Here is an 18,253-nt window from a genome sequence, read left to right as displayed (position 1 = left end):
ATTATACTGAAAATAGTTCCAAAGCATATAAAAGATACATTACGTTTCAGTTTGGAGCAGACCTGCAGTTCTGAAGGCAATCTCCTGACCATCCCCACTCATTATGCTTTGTTCCCTGTGAAGCAATCCTGCAGCACATAAACTGCAGTCCTTCAGTTGCAGTTTGGCTGGGAAAGGCGTTCCAGAAGGACACCAAAATACCTTAAAGCACTAAAGGGCATTCAGCACATTTTCACTACAGCTAGTTCAAAAACACAGTTTGCTTTTTTACAGCATGGACTGCAAGTCATCGGCTGATCTCTTTTTGAACTGCACTGCTTTGTGGTGTTGACACAGTGCAACAAGTTGCAGCCAGATTTCCATGGGTAAATGTCTTCCCATTCTAGAAAGTCCTCTGGTATCTGTGGACTTTCAGTTGTTCATATCTAGACAGACATTCTCATCTTCACCTCTTCCTCTTAGCGGTAGTTAGATATAGGGAAAAAATTGATTTACTGACAGTAATCGCTTAAAAAAAATCATAATAGAAATCCTTAACACCTCTGGCTAATTGTAACGTTTGAGAGGAAAAGGGGAATAAGAGCTTCTTCAGTAGTGAAGGAATGAAGGAGTAAAAAGAACAACTCCACCTGTCTGCAAGTTAAGGCAGGCCTGTACCACCTGACATAAAGCTGCATGAGTAGGGCTTTCAGATTTCTTTCCTGGCAATCAGCCAAAAGCAATGCACATGAAATCTAGTTTATTACAGGGTGAATTATGTTCTTTATACACTGAAACTGTGTGTGCAGTGGACATTTATCAGGACTTTTGGTCACAAAGCAATGGAAAATATTATATATACTTACCTGATCTTGTGCTTTTCCCTCGATAAACGTGCCTAGCTATAGTTACGGACAGGACATTAGGCTAAGTGGGCCTTTGGCCTGATCCACCCCAGCCAATCTCTGAAGTGCAGTAAGCTTAAGCACAAGCAGAAACTCCAGTGTTCACTGGGTGTTCCCTGAGCTGGTAAAGCCTACCACATGAGAAGTTAGATACCTAGTAAATCTACATCTGGCTTATTTGGTCCAACTGACCATTTAGTAAGAAAAATCTATCAAAAACTAAACAGGAAAAAGTTTACCAAGTAAAAAGACAGAGGAAAAAAGGTTTCAAAAGGAATGCAAAATACAGGAGCAAGAGCCTACACAAAAGCTGAAAGCACAGCCTTTTGGAGCCAAAAGTCATTTAAAACTTCTAGAGCAGCAACCTGGCAATATAGCCACAAGTTTTCTTGACAGTCACTGAAAGCTGGACTTACATGGACTGTGACAGTAATTCTGTGTTTTGTCACTTGGGAAACCTTTACTGTCATTATTATAACTTGCAGTATTAAATAATGATGGAGAATTCAATCTTGAAGTTTTATATTACAGTAGCAACACAGAAAAGTAAAGGTTGCAGAGAAAATGTCAATAAACACAACATCTGACTCCTGTTCTCGTAGCAAGCTGGCCGTTCAGTCGCATCATTATTGTGTCTCTGTTTCCTGGCTCTAATAAGATGCCAGTCAGTACTACACAGTCATGAATGGTGGATAATCTATTTTCACCTTGTGTTGTCCAATGGAAAAAGAACAAAGTGTTCTCCCCTTCCTCAAGTCTTTATTTGTTCCTAAGAAAGCAAGCTTTCTGGGCTAGATATGCAATAGCATGATTTCACTTTTGTCCGACCATTACGCTAGCAGAACATGACAACTGTCTGAACTTCATTTCATTACTGGTCAGAGTCGCTGGTGTCTTCAGATCACTCTTCTTAAGTAAAGCATCAGAAAGAAATGTATACAACAACTCTTATATCTCATGATTTCAAGCCAACTGTGAATATCTTTGGTGAAGTAAAGGATGCATTTTGAAGCATTCCAAAAAGCTGTGTTATAGAACGTGTTCCTTTACAGCTACAACACAAGAAGTTCATTCACTGCAGACAATAGGAGAGAAGAAGTATTGGGAACTGTATGTAAAAGCTGGTGGATGTTAGAAATGCTTCAGTTCCTTATAACTCACTTAAGAGATCTCTTGTGTCATGCCATGAAGCAATTCTATTTTTCAAATTGGCCTGCCAAGTATGTCAACCTAAATTATATATATATAATTTCTGAGACTTCAAAGCACTTCCTTGAGATGCTGCTGAAAAGCAGTCCAAAGGATGGACAGCTGGTTAGGAATACGCTGTCCAAGGAGTACAGAGGAAGATAAAGCAGTGCTGTATGCTGCCCCCTTCCATGTTAGGGATGCTTCAGAAAAGTAACTTAATCTGAAAGGGGGCACCTGCTCATTTCAACTTGTATCACAGCTTCATGAAAATCCACAACTATTTTCTGCTTGTAACTAACACTTCGAGGCAGAGCTTGGAAAAATGCTCCAAATTAGGCACCAGCTCTTCTCAAATGATGTGAATTATGTTAAAAATATGCTACCATAAGCTTGCCAGGTTCCACAAGATCGCTGATCAGAGGTGATTTTATGATGGATTCATTTCTTCCATTGTGATGAAGGTATTCTGTGTTAGAGGGAGCAGTGTAAGGTAATCTTTTATCCACTGAAGCAGTATAACCATCCTACTGGAAGTGACTATTCTAGGGTTACAAGTTAACTACACAAATGCTACGTTAAGTTTTTCAAAATCATCACGTTTCCTCTTGCCTTGAGAAGAAACATTTCTGCTCAGATTTGGTTCCATTTAGTTATATTAAATCTAGCACACATTTTGCTAATTTAGTACGTCAAGACTTTCTGCCAGATATGTCTGAAGAGAAGTAAGTTCTGTTCACCTTGGTAAGCGTGGGTTCTGTGTAAGTAGGCATTTTATTAAAAACCAGTGTTTAAAAGCTAGGTTCATTCACACATGAATGACTACAAGATGCCATTTCAAATACAGTTAATGTCAGTACACTTTTGACTCATACTTCTTACATTATTAATTGGAAATTCTGCATGCCAAAATCATGAAATAATAAAATTAAATTAGTCAGTCTGATGACATAAGCCTTCTGCAAGAAATCTCATTCCATATGTGAGAGAACAATCCCACATTTTTCAGCATTTGCAGTTACCAGTTATTTCTTTCTGCCCTTCCCTTTCAAACTACCTATTAGGCAAGTTTAATTTTCAAAGTTTGGGAAAAACAGTAGTTATTCTACAGACTACATTAAAACTATTTTAGATATTGTTTGCAGCCTGCAAGTTCTCAGCCCGTGAGAGGGCTGCCTGAGAGCACAGGGTACAAAGCTGCGGCCTCAGAAGTGTTTCTTACATCTGTTGCAGTGATTCCCATCAAAATGAAGTACACTACAAAATCACTCCTCACAACATTGTGAAGCAGCCATCCACATAAAGGAAAGCTTTCAAGAGCTACAATTAACACAAACAAAATAAAAGTAATCAATTTAACTTGCAAATTTTATAAAGCCAGGATAAACATGCTCCTTATTCCAAGATAAATAGCCCCACTCTTGGTTCTGAGGAATGCTAATGCTATTCTGCCATCTGTACCAAGTTTTTTGCATTTCAGCTAACTTATGCCCCCCAACAAGGAATGAACTGCAGCTCCAAAACGTTTGTATTTAACTAAAAAAAAAAAAAAAGTTCATGTTTTCCTAAAACTGCTTGTTTAGCTTGGCAAGGCTTCCCACCCCCCTTTTTTTTTTTTTAAAAAAAAAAAAAAAAAAAAAAAAAAAAGTAATCTACAAATTAAATTCATCACCAAAGCAATTTACTTGCCATTCTGTTTATGCCTTATATAAACCTTTGTTTTGCAGATCCCAGATACCTTAAACACAGCCACTAAAATCTGAAACCAGATAATGAAACAACAAAACCATTTCTGCTGCTGAATTTAAAATAATGTGAGCCTTTTCCACTGAGAGGCAAAACTTCATCCCAAGTTGTAACCTACTGTACAAGTACACACTCACAAGAATTGTAGCTGTGTACTCTTTTTCCCTTGGTATACCATATAAAAAGGAATTGGTAAATTTCTTTAGAAAAATGTTTATTATTTTAAAAATCTATTTTTGTATTTCATTTTACTTTGGTACCTTTTTCCTGGTGAAGAAGATAATCTGAAATTTTGATACTGTACAGTGAGATCAGTGCACAGAGGCCCCATCGCACAGGAAGGCTTTCACTGAAGCTTTTGGAAAGCAATCTAGCTGCTTTTGCTGTTTCATGTAAATAATTAAGGTTACAGAGCAGTTCAAAGGCAGCCATGCTTTCTTAGCATAGTTGGATGAAAAGGAAAGATAAGGAAAATCTTTTTATGCACGAGTGGGGAAATTTTATACTGTTGGGCTTTTTGTTTATTTATACATGTTTATACAAAGACTTGCTCTGTTCCTTACCCAGTGTGCGTGCTACAGATCTGATTCTTCGTATCGGTTGTCAATATTCCAGAACACAAATTTGGGGAACAAAAACTAGCAATCCTGTTTTGAGGTGATGGAAAGGGGCTTCATGTTATGATAGACCACAGAATCATTAAGGTTAGGTAAGATAATTGGTTGGTAAGATAACGGCACTGACACCCAAATTTTTGAGTTACAGTTGTCCAGATTAGGATCAGTCTGCAAGCCGTTTCCTGACTCAAGACATTTTGCTTTTCAACTGGCAACACTGCACTTTTTTAGAGACTGCAGCAGCTTAAGCAGGCTCTAGTACTCTAATAGCAACGTACCTTAAATATGTTCAGAGCAGGTTCTTTTTGGTGTAAAATTGCCTTGAGTTTATTCTTGTATGCACAACTGGGCTCCCTGACATGGGAAGCGGTCAGTCAGGGCTACCAGCTGGAGCAGTCCCCGTGCATGGACATGAAATCCTCCAGTAGCTGCACAGTGTGTACCCTACCACTGGCTATTGGAGTAAACAGCATTGCTAGGAAAGATACAATACAGCTAAAAAAAGTCTTGGAACTGTAACTGATTATGTCAAATCAATCCCCCTTCTGTTCCTCTGGGTGTTGTACCAGTAGATCAGTGTTGCAGACAAACCCAGTGCTGCCATCTGGGAACTTACTTGGGGTCCAGGTCATGCTGACCCTGCAGTTCTTAGTCATTCCTTCTGTTTCTTTAAAAAGTTTTTCCCAAACTTGCACAATGGTAATCTTAATTAGTCTCTCAGAAAGCTTCTGAAACTAAGCTGGGCCTACAGTCCTTTCAAAGAAGTTTAAGAGTTATGAATGCTGATGAAGTTTTTCTTACCTTTACTAGGATCTTTTACTACAATGTCAGAAATCTCAAAGAGCTTTAAAGGCAAGGGCATCTTTCGGTTAGCAGCAATAGTTTTCAGTAGCCCAGGAAGGAGGGTAGTACGTGCCACCTGCAGGACAAACATGGATGCTGCAAGTGAGATACATTGCAAAATAGCTAATGCTACATTTCTTAATGTTTTGCCAGAAGTCAGAAGTAGTCAGGTGCAAATACTGTACTAATCTCTTACTCTTCACCATCTTTGTTTTAGAATTATTATAACTGAAAATGTACATTCTCTGTATGTTCTTTGTACTGTATAGCCTGAAAGACCATCTGCATGAGCTGTTTTTGTTCTTGGTCAGTACCTTTTATGTTTGTGGTACATTCTGTATCAAGCAGCTGTAATTACCATGCAAAATGATATATACAAACAGGTGATAATAGCCTAAACGCCTTATGACAGTGGCTTCATAGGACTGTTTAGTTGTGGTAGCAAATAGAACAGAAAATACATGAAGTTACCCCAAAATTATGTTCCTTAATTAGAACGTTTTTTACCGCAGCAGAATGTTTTTACCATTAGAGGAAAGACCTGGAAAGGTATCTTTGATATTCAGAGAAATCAGACTTACCAGAGTTCTTGGGAGGAAGATACCACAGTTTACTGAAACTTTAAGCCTTTCTGTAAAGTGTTTACCTTTGTATTTCTTAGGTTAGAAACAAAATATGCCTCAAAATTGTTTTCCATTTACTTTACAGATCTCACAACGTCTAGTCACTTTCCCTATAAGCTAAATCATAGAATATCCCAAGTTGGAAGGGACCCACAGAGATCGAGTCCAACTCCAGAGTCCCCAAAGGACCACCCAAAAAATCAGACCGTGTGTCTGACAGCAAAACACTTCTTGAACTAACACTGTCACTACTTGTAAGTGCTCATTTATCTCCCCTGACAAAAAGATAATTTCTCATGATTATTTCAGGTACAGATAAATACGTTTGCCTCTGTTCAGATGGATCCACTCAGGATCACCAAGGAAAAGCAGAAGGAATGTTATCATTGACAGTTAACATATTTGGATAATTATTTGAAATAAAACAAAGTATGATGATAAATAGAATAGTAAAAATCCCCAGCTTATTTGACTCTGAAGCAGATTTCAAAGATAAACAGATGCTTTCAAAATTAACCTGAGGTTCATCTTCCCAATCAAACATTCATGTATTCACACCACTGATAAATTTCACATTCAAAAAAACCTCTCTCTCTATTATATATATAAATATATATACACACACACACACACATATATAAATGTGTATATATATATATATATATATATCCAGGAAAAAAAAACAACTGTGATAACAGCTACTTCAAAAAAAAAAAAACAACAATAAAAACCTTCCCATTCAGAGCTCAGAAGGTAACTGCAGGTCCAATATTTCTATTTATACTTACTGGCTTTTCTAAATGCAGGTGTCGATCAACAATCTGGGTGGAATTTTCTGTAATAAGATAGCTCAATTTTGCTACATGCCATCATACCGAATATGGTATTTTACTTCACTGAAAAGCTAAGTGTTTCACACCGCGTAAGTTATTTCTTAGTGAAGATATAACAGAAAATGACTGCAAGCAAGTTTAGTGCATAAATACCCACATTCTCTTTGCTGCAAGACAAAGTAGCTCTATAGCTCTGTAAGTTGTTTTCTGTGAGTTCCTTTCTTTCCTCTTTATACATAGCATCTGTGACACTGTTGCTTCCAAACTTGACCTGAATTAAGTTACTTCACCTGAAATTCTGCAGTTTTGGGGTTTGCTATGTGTACTGCTTTTGTTGTAGAGATATCCGTGCCAAGTTTATCCGCAATGTCTTCTTGAGAACACTGAGAAGAAGAGATGAAAGAAAAAAAAAACACAAGGTCAAATAGTTAAGACAGACACGGAGCCAATGACAAAACCTGCCATCTATAATGAGCAATGCAAGCAGAGCTCTTGTGCTGAGGCCCTCATGTACAACACCCTCTTACAATACAAACTGAGCCCCGGTCTTGAGACAAAGTAGGCAAACTGGTTTATCTACAAATGTTAATTACTAACCAAAATAAAGCTAGTTAAAAAAAGTAGTGTTTATTTAAGCTTCTGTCATAATTTGCTGTCAGAGGCTGACCTGCAGTGGAAAAAATACCTTATTCAGAAAATAGTACGGGAATGGCACCCAAGCTTTCTCCCAAAGAAAACAATCCCTTTGGGGTAACTGACAGAAAGTAAAGTACTATCTAACAACAACAACAAAAAAATTCTCATAGCTCTGTTTTTGTTTTTCTGAGCTGGAACATTTTTCAAGTCCATATTCTCAAGGTGTAGTGTTAAGCTGATCAGTAAAGCAATACACATGTACTTTATCAGGCTCAGACAATGTCTGTGCACATACAGCAACAGATGCGACTGATAAGATCCACACTGCAAATTTTCAGAATTTATAGCTTTATTAATGCATTAAGAAACCAATAGCAGACTAGGCATGTAATTGAGGATTTGCCAGTATACTGCAGTCTCCCTTCGCACTGGCAGCATTCCGAGAAGTGTGTTGATAGTCTAAATGTGAGGAAAAGGAGCAGATGATAACATCTGAAAGAGTAGATTGTTGACTAAAAAAGAGAATCTTAAATGAATGCTGACCTTAGGAGGATAAAATTGTGTTCAAGTTTGCAGATGTTTATCTAAACTGCAGTATGTTACTATGATGCAACTAAGTGCATTTTGGCTAAATTTGAAGCCCCCACAGAAAGCAATGTTACTTTGTAGGAGTGATAATTTAGCGCTCAAACCAAAACTAGGATTACATTCACAGACATGTAAGCAGTGCTTGTCACATAGCAAAGGGTTACAGAATGTTGTAGCAGAACTGATGTTTGCCATAGGGACAGACCTCATGTTGCTGTTTCAGTGAAGTGTTGGTGACAGCAGACTGTGGGTTTCATTGTGCCATAGCGAAAATACAAAATGTAATGCGATAAAATAATACGCTGTGTGATCTTCTGCTATGGCAGTTCATAAAGGTTCTCTATTGTAGTGATACAATATACTTGATGTTTTTGAGCATACTAACTATTCAGTGCTGAAACAAAAAAGGAGTTTATATAGGGACGTTTGCAGTGAATTATAAAAGTTTGACCATGTTTTACACAGCAGTTCCCCAAGATGGCACTACCACAGGTAATCTTTGTCAAATACTAGCACTGCAGGAAGTAACATCAGTTATTACTGACTTGTTTCTTAAACAAGTAACATTTAACAAGTAATAAAATATTAAAACTAAAATACATTTTTCAGGCTTCGAAGTAACTATAAATCTTGCATTTTAAGCTCCATAAAATGTGAAGGTGTTAAAATTTTATTTGATCCGTTTGGATTACCAACCTCAGTTGCAATACCTAAACTTTTCAAATGCATGCAAATGTTTTAGGAGCCTGCATCACCGTATCTTAAAATCTTTGACGTTATCAAAACTTCACTTATGATTCCTTAGTCTGCATTATATAGCGCCTACAGGGATTCTTAAAATAAACTCTGACTGAATAATTATATATCAACTTGGTATCTAATCCAAGGAACCATGGGCAGGCGACAATACTGGGAAGAGACAAATAGAAAGTGTGATCTCTGAACTGTAGTAATATCCACCAGAAATTACTAAATTTTGATAAATGGTTTTCCAGATTATCAAACTATGATGAGTTTCACATTGGGTGATCAAAATCCCTGAAGAGAGTTGCTGTCTTACAATTTCATACTGTCAAGTTAAACTAAAAACAGTACTTCAGCAACTATTCTTGCCTTTACACTTAGAATTGCATGCCACATTAGCAGTTTCTGTCAATTAGCAGTCAATTTCTCTGACTTACAAACTCACAAAATATTACACTGTAATTCCAAAGCACTAGTAAGCAGTCACCTGCTTAAAACAGTAACAGATAATAGTGGTACATTTATACAACAGCATAGTCTCAACCATCCTCTACAGTTTTTGTGCATTGCCTTTCAAACATGCAAGTAAAAAAATGTTAAATCAATACAATCAATATACCAGGGCAAAAGTGAGTGCTTCAGTGAATCCAGCAGCCGCCAAGTCCAGTCTCAGAAGTTCTGTGAGCTTATTGAGGGGGAGCTAAAATTAAACAAAACACAGTTTTTGACTTCCATCTAAAAACACTCTTCTGTTCTTTCCCGAGGTGATTCTGCCTCTTACATTATGGTGAATTCACTAGGGAGGTACTCTGCTTGTGTGCTTAAAATTTTTTGAAAGCATCAGCCAGCTGCCTTTAGGCTTGCCTGAGGAAATGAATCTCCCAATTAGAGATTTAATATGGGCTCCCTGCTTAAACCCTGTCTTTTTTCAAGTACCAGCGACCACTGGTCTTGGACTTATTCAAATCAGTGGGGCATCTGTTTTGTATCCTATCCATGGTAAATACTTCTCAAGGCAAAGCATGTCAAAATATTTAATTCCTAGGTTCTGTTTTCCCCAAAGCCCTTCTGGCATGCACTAGTCATTTACTGACAACAGAGCGCTTATTTGAAGGGGCAATCTTACTTGATTAGCTATGGTGTACGTTTTCGGAATAGTCATCTGAATGTTGTTATAACCATAAGCTATTGCTGCATCTTCTACGATATCACATGCATGGATAATGTCCGCTCTGGTAGGAGGGATTTCAATCTCTATATTGTTCCCATTCCCTGTGACGTGTGACTTCAAACACATCCTAGTCAGCAGCTTTGCAAGGCTTGATGGAGTTTCACTGAAACAAAACAAGAGAGTAGTAATTTACTGATCTTACACCATACTTTTTAAAGTAATCAGTGTTTCTGCTATGTTGCCTTATTTCCCCAATAATCTCTAAGTGCTTTACAGACTGTACGTAAACTCAGCATTCCAACAAAACCAGCTCAGATTCTGACTCTGAGACAGTCATTTTTCTTTACTTCTTAACAGTTGTGAGAGGCCATGAAGAACCATTCCTCTTTTGTGAAAACAGCAAAGAAAGTCCTACAGAGCTGATCTAATTACCAAAGTTAACCCCAGAATTTTTTCGTAGATTAAAAATCATGGTGTAAACATTTTTAAAACGATGTAATAATCGGTGTTTAAGTATCTTTTTCATGATTAATGCTTAAATAAAAGAAGCTTTTATTTGCAGTAACGCACCTGATTCCTAACTTCTTGTTAATGTGTTCAGGTTTCACCTTCTCTTTTCGGTAAGCCAGTTCCTAAAAAGAAAGGTAAAGCTTTTCAGCATATACAACCCTTGCTACCTCTAAAAGGATTCAGTTTTGACATCTTGCTAATCTAGCTTCTTCTAACCGTGATACTCAAATGTCATCCACAGAAGACAGGTGTGGAATATTACATTAAATTCAGTATTTTATGATAACATGATTCTTGAAAATAATACTACAGTACATGATGCAAAAGCTGTTCTCAGTTAAGCTAGGAGTTTGAATGCAGCATGAAATCACTGTTATTGAAACTTCTGATAATTTCAGATAAACGCAAGTAACAGGGTTTCTGAAAGTTTCCAGTCACCGGTTCATCTTAAGTCAAAGCCCTAAAGCAGTGAATGGTCATGCATGAGACTGCATGGTCTAGTACAGATCAAATGACTTTTTGGAGGAAAAGGAAGGAAAACTTGTTACCTCTGTATTGGCACAGATATGTTTACCATTATTTAACCTAGGAAGTTTGTAATGCATCTATAGCAAGCTATTGTGTATGTATATTTAAAGTGTTTCTAAACTTCTAGATAAACAAATCCATAAAAACCTTAGCATCCAGAACTCTGAATTTTTTGCTCTATTTTATGTAGGGAAATTGCATTGCCTAGTACAGTGATTTGTTTTGTTGAATGTCACTTCTAGATTCTAGGTCTTTCCTCTGAAAACTGCAGTTACCTTTGTTAGAAGAGCTAAGATATAACTAGAAAAAAGTCTCAACAACAACAAAGTTTCTTTCTCCCTAATTAATTTGTACTTGCTTGATACGTCCAATTTTACGAACCCAACCAGATCTCTGTCTTCAGTCACTTCCAGGAAACAGGAGGGATTGCTCTCTATGCTTTTTTGTTCTCCTAAAATGACTCTGTCACTGCACAGAGATGTACCTGGCACTCCTAGTACAGGCAAACCTGCACTTGTAGTCAATATACTGCCTAATAGACCTTTATATAGTTGGAGTCTATAAAATGAAGGACTGAAAAAATCTGGTGTTAAAAGGTTATTTTAACTCATAGGCATTACAGCTTCCTGATCTGATAATAAGTTATGCTGAGGCTGATTTCAGCTGCCCACTGGTTTCAGCCTGAAGGACCTCTTTCTGCATTCCTTTTTTCCTGATATGGAACAGGTAGGTTTTAAAGGCTTTAGACACAGATTATGACCTTTGATTGCAATCTCTGCTTGTTTCTCAAAATGTCTGTATCACAAACTCTAAACCCACAGTAGTGGTTTCCACACGTAACTTTAAAGCCTAGCCATCTTTCTTGAGTATCAAACTGTGAGACTATTTTTAGCTTCATCATAAATTAGTGGAGCTTCAGAACGAGTTTTCAACATAAGGGGAAACTGAGGCACTGTTCTTTTTTGTGCGGGGTTAGAGAAGGCCCTGACTCACTCATTACCTCTACAGAAGAGATGATAGTATCAATAATAGCACCCTTATACTTCATGTAATTAAAGTCCTTTCCCCAAGGATAGTAAGATACCATCTCACTATGCTTACCGGATAGATGTGGGTCTTCCCATTAGGAAGAATTACTTCTACTGCTTCAACACTGTGAGAGACAGAAAAACAGAACTAAAAATGTGTTTTTTAAATGTGGCCCAAATGTAATGGCTTTCTGACTAGATTTATACTCACGTGAATGGCTTCTCACAATATTCACTAAACATCGTGACTATAGTATCAAGAACAATTTTTGCCTACAAAATAAAAATGATAATCACATTGAAATCTGTCCTCTACTTCTACTGAAAGCAAAGTGTAATAAAAAAGGGAAAAAAATCTTACATTCTGTTCATTCTATACTATTTAGTACCTAAGGATCCAGAATCATAGCAGTCTAAAATACCAGACCAAGTATTAAGAAATGTTTTGCTTCTGCTGCAAAGATATCTACACTAAAGCTTGAAAAATAGAAATCCTTGCTCTTCAAGGCTCTGAAATACTTGTATGTTTTTGTTAAAACTGTTCTGAAGATACACAGAGATCTTTATTTCCAGCTGGAATTGCATCTTCCAAAACTTTAGTTTAATTAGTTACTTTGCTAATCAAGTGAGAATGTAGAGGCTGGAGGATTGTGCATTGTTTAAGAAAAAATTGTTAAATTAGCTTCACTCGCAAAACTTTTTAGTGAACAGTTGATATTTTAACACATTAGTATAATAGAACATAACCATGAGATTCAGCTCAACTTCTCAATCTACAAATACTGTTTTTGATGCCTCACAGTATAATTTTCTTCATGGAAACAGAACAGCACTATTTTGCACTATCAAAGTAAGCAGCAGCAAGAAGTATTTAATTTTTAGTTTGCTTAGAAGTTATTCTCCACTATGTAAATTTGCATCAATAATACACCATTGTGTAGCTGGGTAAATTAAAAGCATTCTTTGCTCTTCAGCATCAACGTACACATTTTAGGGAAACTATCAATGAATGCACAACCTATATTTGAGAATAGGCAATTATAACTGCTGGGCTTTCATGCTTCCGCTTTGACTTACAGAATTTGCATATGGAAGGACTTCCATTTCATAATAATTTGCACAGCATCCCTGCTTGAAAAAGATAACTAAAAAGAAAAAGTCTTCTCCCCTTCCCTCAGCCTAAATTTGAAGTTGGAGACAAAATGATTTTTTACAGAGTATTCCATGGAAGTAAGCAGTCTTACTGAACTTTCCTCTTTTTCTAGGTCTGAAAGGCTTCAAGAAGTGCTCAAAACCAAAAATAAACCTAGTTTACTTAGATTTGCTAATACAAACTGAACACATACTGTCATCATAAAGACCTAGTAAAAACAAAGCCCCCCTGAACACACAACACTGTCCACAAAGCAAGTCTAAAACTCTATTGAGGGATTTCCACGTAGCCCCACAACTTATCCTGCCCCTTTGAAATGGGAGGTCTGCTCTGTAAACACCTGTCTACTGCAGGTCTTTGTACTGGAGCACTATTACCCAAAGGGAAAACAGGGACTTTACAGTGTATCAAAAGCAGAAAAGATTAACTTACCTTTGTCATATCTGTGCCTGTACATTCAACAAAAACATTTCTTGTGTTTAGGTTTATTTTTGAATGATCTCCTAAAACATGAAGAGAATAACAAATTAAGAAATGGTATTACTTATCTTGCAATGACACTGATTACTTTTGTGACTCAGAAAGCACCTTCCCCATCTTAAAAACCACTATGTCTACTGCACCAACACTCAGAATTCTTACAAGAACAACAGCACTTTCTATTTTCAAATTATAAATCAAGAAGGGGAAAAACAGCGCGCTTCCTATCAGAAAAGGCAGACCAGACTTGCTGACCTGGCTGTCCTTCTACACTGGAAGGTACACAAATCTACAGCCACTCTCTGTATCCAGTTGAAAAAACAAGCTAGCAGAACAGCAGCCATCTGCTGGTGGCAGAGTGGTTCTTCACTTCCAGAGCATCTCCCCTTTCCCGGCTCTGGCAGCACATCTGCCTTTGTAACATGCATAAGAAAGCAGCCTTGGATAGGGAAGATTGAAGTGTTTTTTAAAAAGTGATTTACACTGATAAACATCCATAGCTGCTTCTGCAAATAACCAGGATCTTGACTGTCATCTGAGATACTCTGGCTTTTGTCTACATTAGTGGTCTAGTGCACAGAATGTGTTCCTTTTAAGCCTGGCTTTGGTTTTTGCCTGTACTTGCTGTTGTGAGGTATGCCCTGCACCACACTGCTGATGCACTCAAAACTTTGTCATTTTGAAGAAGCAAGGTAGACAATGCAGTCAGGGCCATCATCTGAAACGTCTTCCTTGCAAATTGGATGCCAAGTCCCCAGTAGTCAATTCCTTAAAAAAGTGGGGTTCTGTTAGTAAATGGCAAGTTGCGTGAGGAGGCTGAACAGAAATCTGCCTCACACTGCCTATTAGGCATAGATGTCCAGTGCATACCTTGAAAGAATTTCATTGCTAGTCACCAAATGGTGAGGACACATGCAGTCCTAGAATTGTTTGAGGTGGTGCCAAATAAAACCTTAGTCCTTCTCACCTTTCCTTGCCCCATTCCCTGGTGCAGATGCACCCCACAGGAGTGAAAGGGAAGCACACACTTAGATAGACACAGGTGTTCTTGCTCCCTTTGATCCCAAACAAGTCACTCAGCTTCTGTTTTTCTGTTTCCTACCTGGGAAACTAGGTCACAGCTAGACTGACAGAAAGTCAGGTACAGCAGCGAGGTGAAGACTGAGGGAGGGATGCTGTACGCCCTTTCCAGGATGCTATGCCGTACCCCTTTAGAGCTGAAATGTACTCAGCTCTTCTGGCCTCACTTTGAAGCCTAAATAACCTTTCATTTAAATACTTGTAGGTAATGGGAAAAGAAAAAAAAAGGCAAATATTTACATTTCCTGATCTATCTAAAAAGAACTGTTAACCTGGAAGCTTCTATCAAATACTCCTCTTTAAAGTACAGACAGTTTTTAAGAAATTTAGCTTAACCTTTCTGATAAAATGTAAACAATGTGCAATGTTTATACACGGAACACACTGAGGCTGGAGTAAGCCTAACGGAGAAGGATCAGATACAGTTGTTCTTAACCAGACTCTGTCACAGAATTTGAGCTGCCCTGTAAGATGATTTAGGTTAGCTGTTTAAGATTTGGATAAAGACTTTCAGGAAAAATACATCCAATGTGATTATCCCTGCAGATTTTATCAGTCACTGTAGGGAAATGGTTACTAATTTTTGACCTATATTAATCTGTAGATGTATAGATATACTGAATTATCTCTGTTAAGGGAGTTGTTTTTGCCACGTCATTAATTGGTTTCAGTAAACATGGCTCTCAAAAATCACCCCAAAGCTTCTTTTGCATTCAGAGGAAACTCATGTTTGGAAACACTGCAAAAAAAAGTTTAGACCAATTTATTTTTTTTAACCCATTAAAGACTTCTTGAAGTTACCTGTGATACCAAAAGGATTCACAAGAACTGCTTCACACTGCTGCTAAATACACTGGGCTTAAGATGTAGATAAAGAACCCTGCTGTAACCTTTAAAACACTACAAAGCAGAGTATTGCAGTTTACCAGTAAACTAATTTTTTTTAGAATTTAGATTTTTTAGAATTACCTTTTTTTTTTAAACCAGTTTACAAAATAATTTCTTATTTCTTTTAGCTAAATCGTTGATAAATGAACAACATGTCTAGGTATACAAAATGCTTTTCTAACAAAGGTTCCTACCACAAGAAACCTATCCTGAGGTTATATTATAAAAATGTAGAAGGATATGAGAAAATAAGTGCAGAGGTTTGCAGTGGGACCTTTATATTGTCTTGTCTGAGAAAAGAGGAACACTAGAAACCCAAGGAAACAAAAAAATGTGGCCTTGTTTAAACTGAAAGAAATATAGAATTCCATGTGAAGTTGTAAGTGAAACAATTTGAATAGAAGAGAATAAACCATATTGCACATTAACATTTCTGTTAGACACCCTGACTCACAAAACAGCAGCAACAGCACAAACTGGTCATAAGAAATCTTACCATTGATGATTGGTGGCATGGACAGAACAACACCATTGCTGTCATATATGACAGGATAAAGTGGTTTGTTTTCAATCAGGTGTAAATAGTGCCGAAGATGGCTGTCAGTCTGGAGAAATAAAGCATAACCCTAAATTTCACATTAGCTCACTTACAAATTTCCCATTCTACCACAGTCCTCTACTGAGACATTGATGGGAAGTTTTAAAGAGGGCAGGATTGGGCTTACATCTAGGTACTTCACTAGCAAAAGCTATTCACTGTCAAAAGCAGGAAAACCTGGAAATCAGAGAGCTTGTTTTTTGTTTTCTTCCAAAATGTTAGATAACTGATTTATTTAAGGATTCTCTCAAAAACGCGTAACACATGCTACCCAAACAATGCCCTCGTTCACCACAGCAGACCAGCTACTGCCAAACCCACAAGCACCCATCCTTAGTTTATCAGAACATTCCTTAGAACTGCTAAAAATGTTCACTATGATGCTTTTAATGATAAATTGCTGAATATTGACATATTTACACTTAAATTTGATTCACAATTTGCATTTGTTCCAATGACATGGATATATGCTCTACCAAAAATAGTTTTCTTTTAGTCTGATGCCTCATTTTCTAGCTTTTACTTGCCTTCAGTCAGATATCTTTGAGAGTTTTTTTTACCTCTGTATGTGTGCTCCAACAGAGTTCTATATTTTAATAATAGTATCATTTTCAAGTACTGATGTTTAAAGTGGCCTTCATAAATACTGTAAAACTAGACCTGTTAAAATCTTTTCCTAATGCTTACCAGGTTTCATCAGGATACTGGGCCAAGAGCAGTGCTACATCTGTATAGTATGTAGCTGAGTAAATAATTTAACGTTGACACCACATAAGTTGGCCCAATTAAAATAACATTAAAAAAAAATTATTTACATCAGCTTTTTTGTCAGCTTTGTACAGTGAATATATTTACAGTAGAGGCACGTATATAAACCTTTTACAGTACTATGAAGAATATCACGAAAAGCAGTCTTTGTGTTGAAAAACTGGGAGGCTAACATTGAATTCACTATTTTAAGAGTTATGTTTAGACATCAAACAACGTGATGTATCTTTCATGGGCAACATAATTTAAGTATTACCATGCATTTCTCTTGAGTAACCAAAATGTGGAACGTTCATTGGCTGAAGATACAGAAGATGGCTGGGTTTTTCTTGTTAGAACAACCCTTAATGCCAGGGGTATACAAGATGCAAATTCTTGGAAACTTAGCTTCCTGCCTTTAGCACATCAGCTCTGAAAAATGACACTTACCCTGTACAGATCCATCATTTGTGGAGCTGTGTACTCCTGCGATTGGTTCAAGGGCTTGAATTTAATTTCAGAAGGTGCTTTAGCCGTATAAGTAAATGGACCAGCAATGGTGTCCAAGTCATGGGTACCTATTGCTACTAATGCTCTTCTCCTAGAGAAAGGAGGCAAATAATGACTTTACTAGTAATAGCTGGAGTTCATTTGAGATCGTGTTATGATGCTCAATATTCCCGTATGTTCATAGATCTTACTGAAAAAGCAGATGGGCAGTGTTGAGAAGCCTAGAAATTAATTTCAGTCTGTATGCTACTTATGAGATACAAACGTTAACAACCCACGCAACACTCAAAGGCAAATCCAAGAGGACTACTGCAAAAGGATTTTTCCTCAACTGTTGCAGAAAATGTAGCAGCTATTTATGCCTGTATTGAGAACAGGCAGAAACAGGGAAGGAAATGAGAAGGATCAAGAGAGCTGTTATAAAAGATTTTCCTTAGCACAAATATAAATATAATGCTTCTCCCCAACAGGCCTGTGAAATCTTAATGTGACCAAATCATACACAAACACTATATGCTACTTTACATTTAAGCACTAACCTGCAAATATTTTGGTGTAGCTTTTCTTGGAGGTCAATGAAACTGTCATAGCGTTCTTTGGTAAAAGTTATGTTACGAAGAACTGCAGCTACAGCATGAGGACGGACTTTGGCAGTCTGCAACAGATTATAAATTTCAAGTACGCAATATACAAAACTTAAACTGATGAAATGTGCCCTTTCCTTCATAAAATCCTCTTTTATAAAGTAGTAATCAAAATGAAAAATCATGAAAATACATTAGAAATCCAAGGGAAAAAAAAATAACAAAACAACTCCAAGTCTGGTAGAGGCAATGAGGTTTTCAATGTACCCTGTAA

At 37.2% G+C, this 18,253-nt stretch overlaps 1 protein-coding gene across 1 annotated transcript in view; it reads right to left on the bottom strand.

Annotated features, from left to right (window-relative positions):
• Positions 1 to 18,253, bottom strand: part of FARSB (phenylalanyl-tRNA synthetase subunit beta) — a 36,375-nt gene that overhangs the window by 15,312 nt on the left and 2,810 nt on the right. Inside the window, exons 5-15 of the mRNA XM_084528839.1 lie at positions 17,935 to 18,050; positions 17,336 to 17,486; positions 16,037 to 16,145; positions 13,525 to 13,595; positions 12,151 to 12,212; positions 12,013 to 12,064; positions 10,444 to 10,505; positions 9,829 to 10,036; positions 9,322 to 9,402; positions 7,025 to 7,117; positions 5,237 to 5,354 (exon numbers count right to left, since the gene is read on the bottom strand). Coding sequence (XP_084384965.1) covers positions 5,237 to 5,354; positions 7,025 to 7,117; positions 9,322 to 9,402; positions 9,829 to 10,036; positions 10,444 to 10,505; positions 12,013 to 12,064; positions 12,151 to 12,212; positions 13,525 to 13,595; positions 16,037 to 16,145; positions 17,336 to 17,486; positions 17,935 to 18,050 — 1,123 coding nt within the window. The remainder of the gene's footprint in view (positions 1 to 5,236; positions 5,355 to 7,024; positions 7,118 to 9,321; positions 9,403 to 9,828; positions 10,037 to 10,443; positions 10,506 to 12,012; positions 12,065 to 12,150; positions 12,213 to 13,524; positions 13,596 to 16,036; positions 16,146 to 17,335; positions 17,487 to 17,934; positions 18,051 to 18,253) is intronic.

Source organism: Aythya ferina (genome assembly GCF_964211825.1).
Source record: "Aythya ferina genome assembly, chromosome: 9".
Classification (NCBI taxonomy): domain Eukaryota; kingdom Metazoa; phylum Chordata; class Aves; order Anseriformes; family Anatidae; genus Aythya; species Aythya ferina.
Note: the sequence above shows the minus strand (reverse complement) of the source record. Positions and strands in the feature narration are given on the sequence as shown.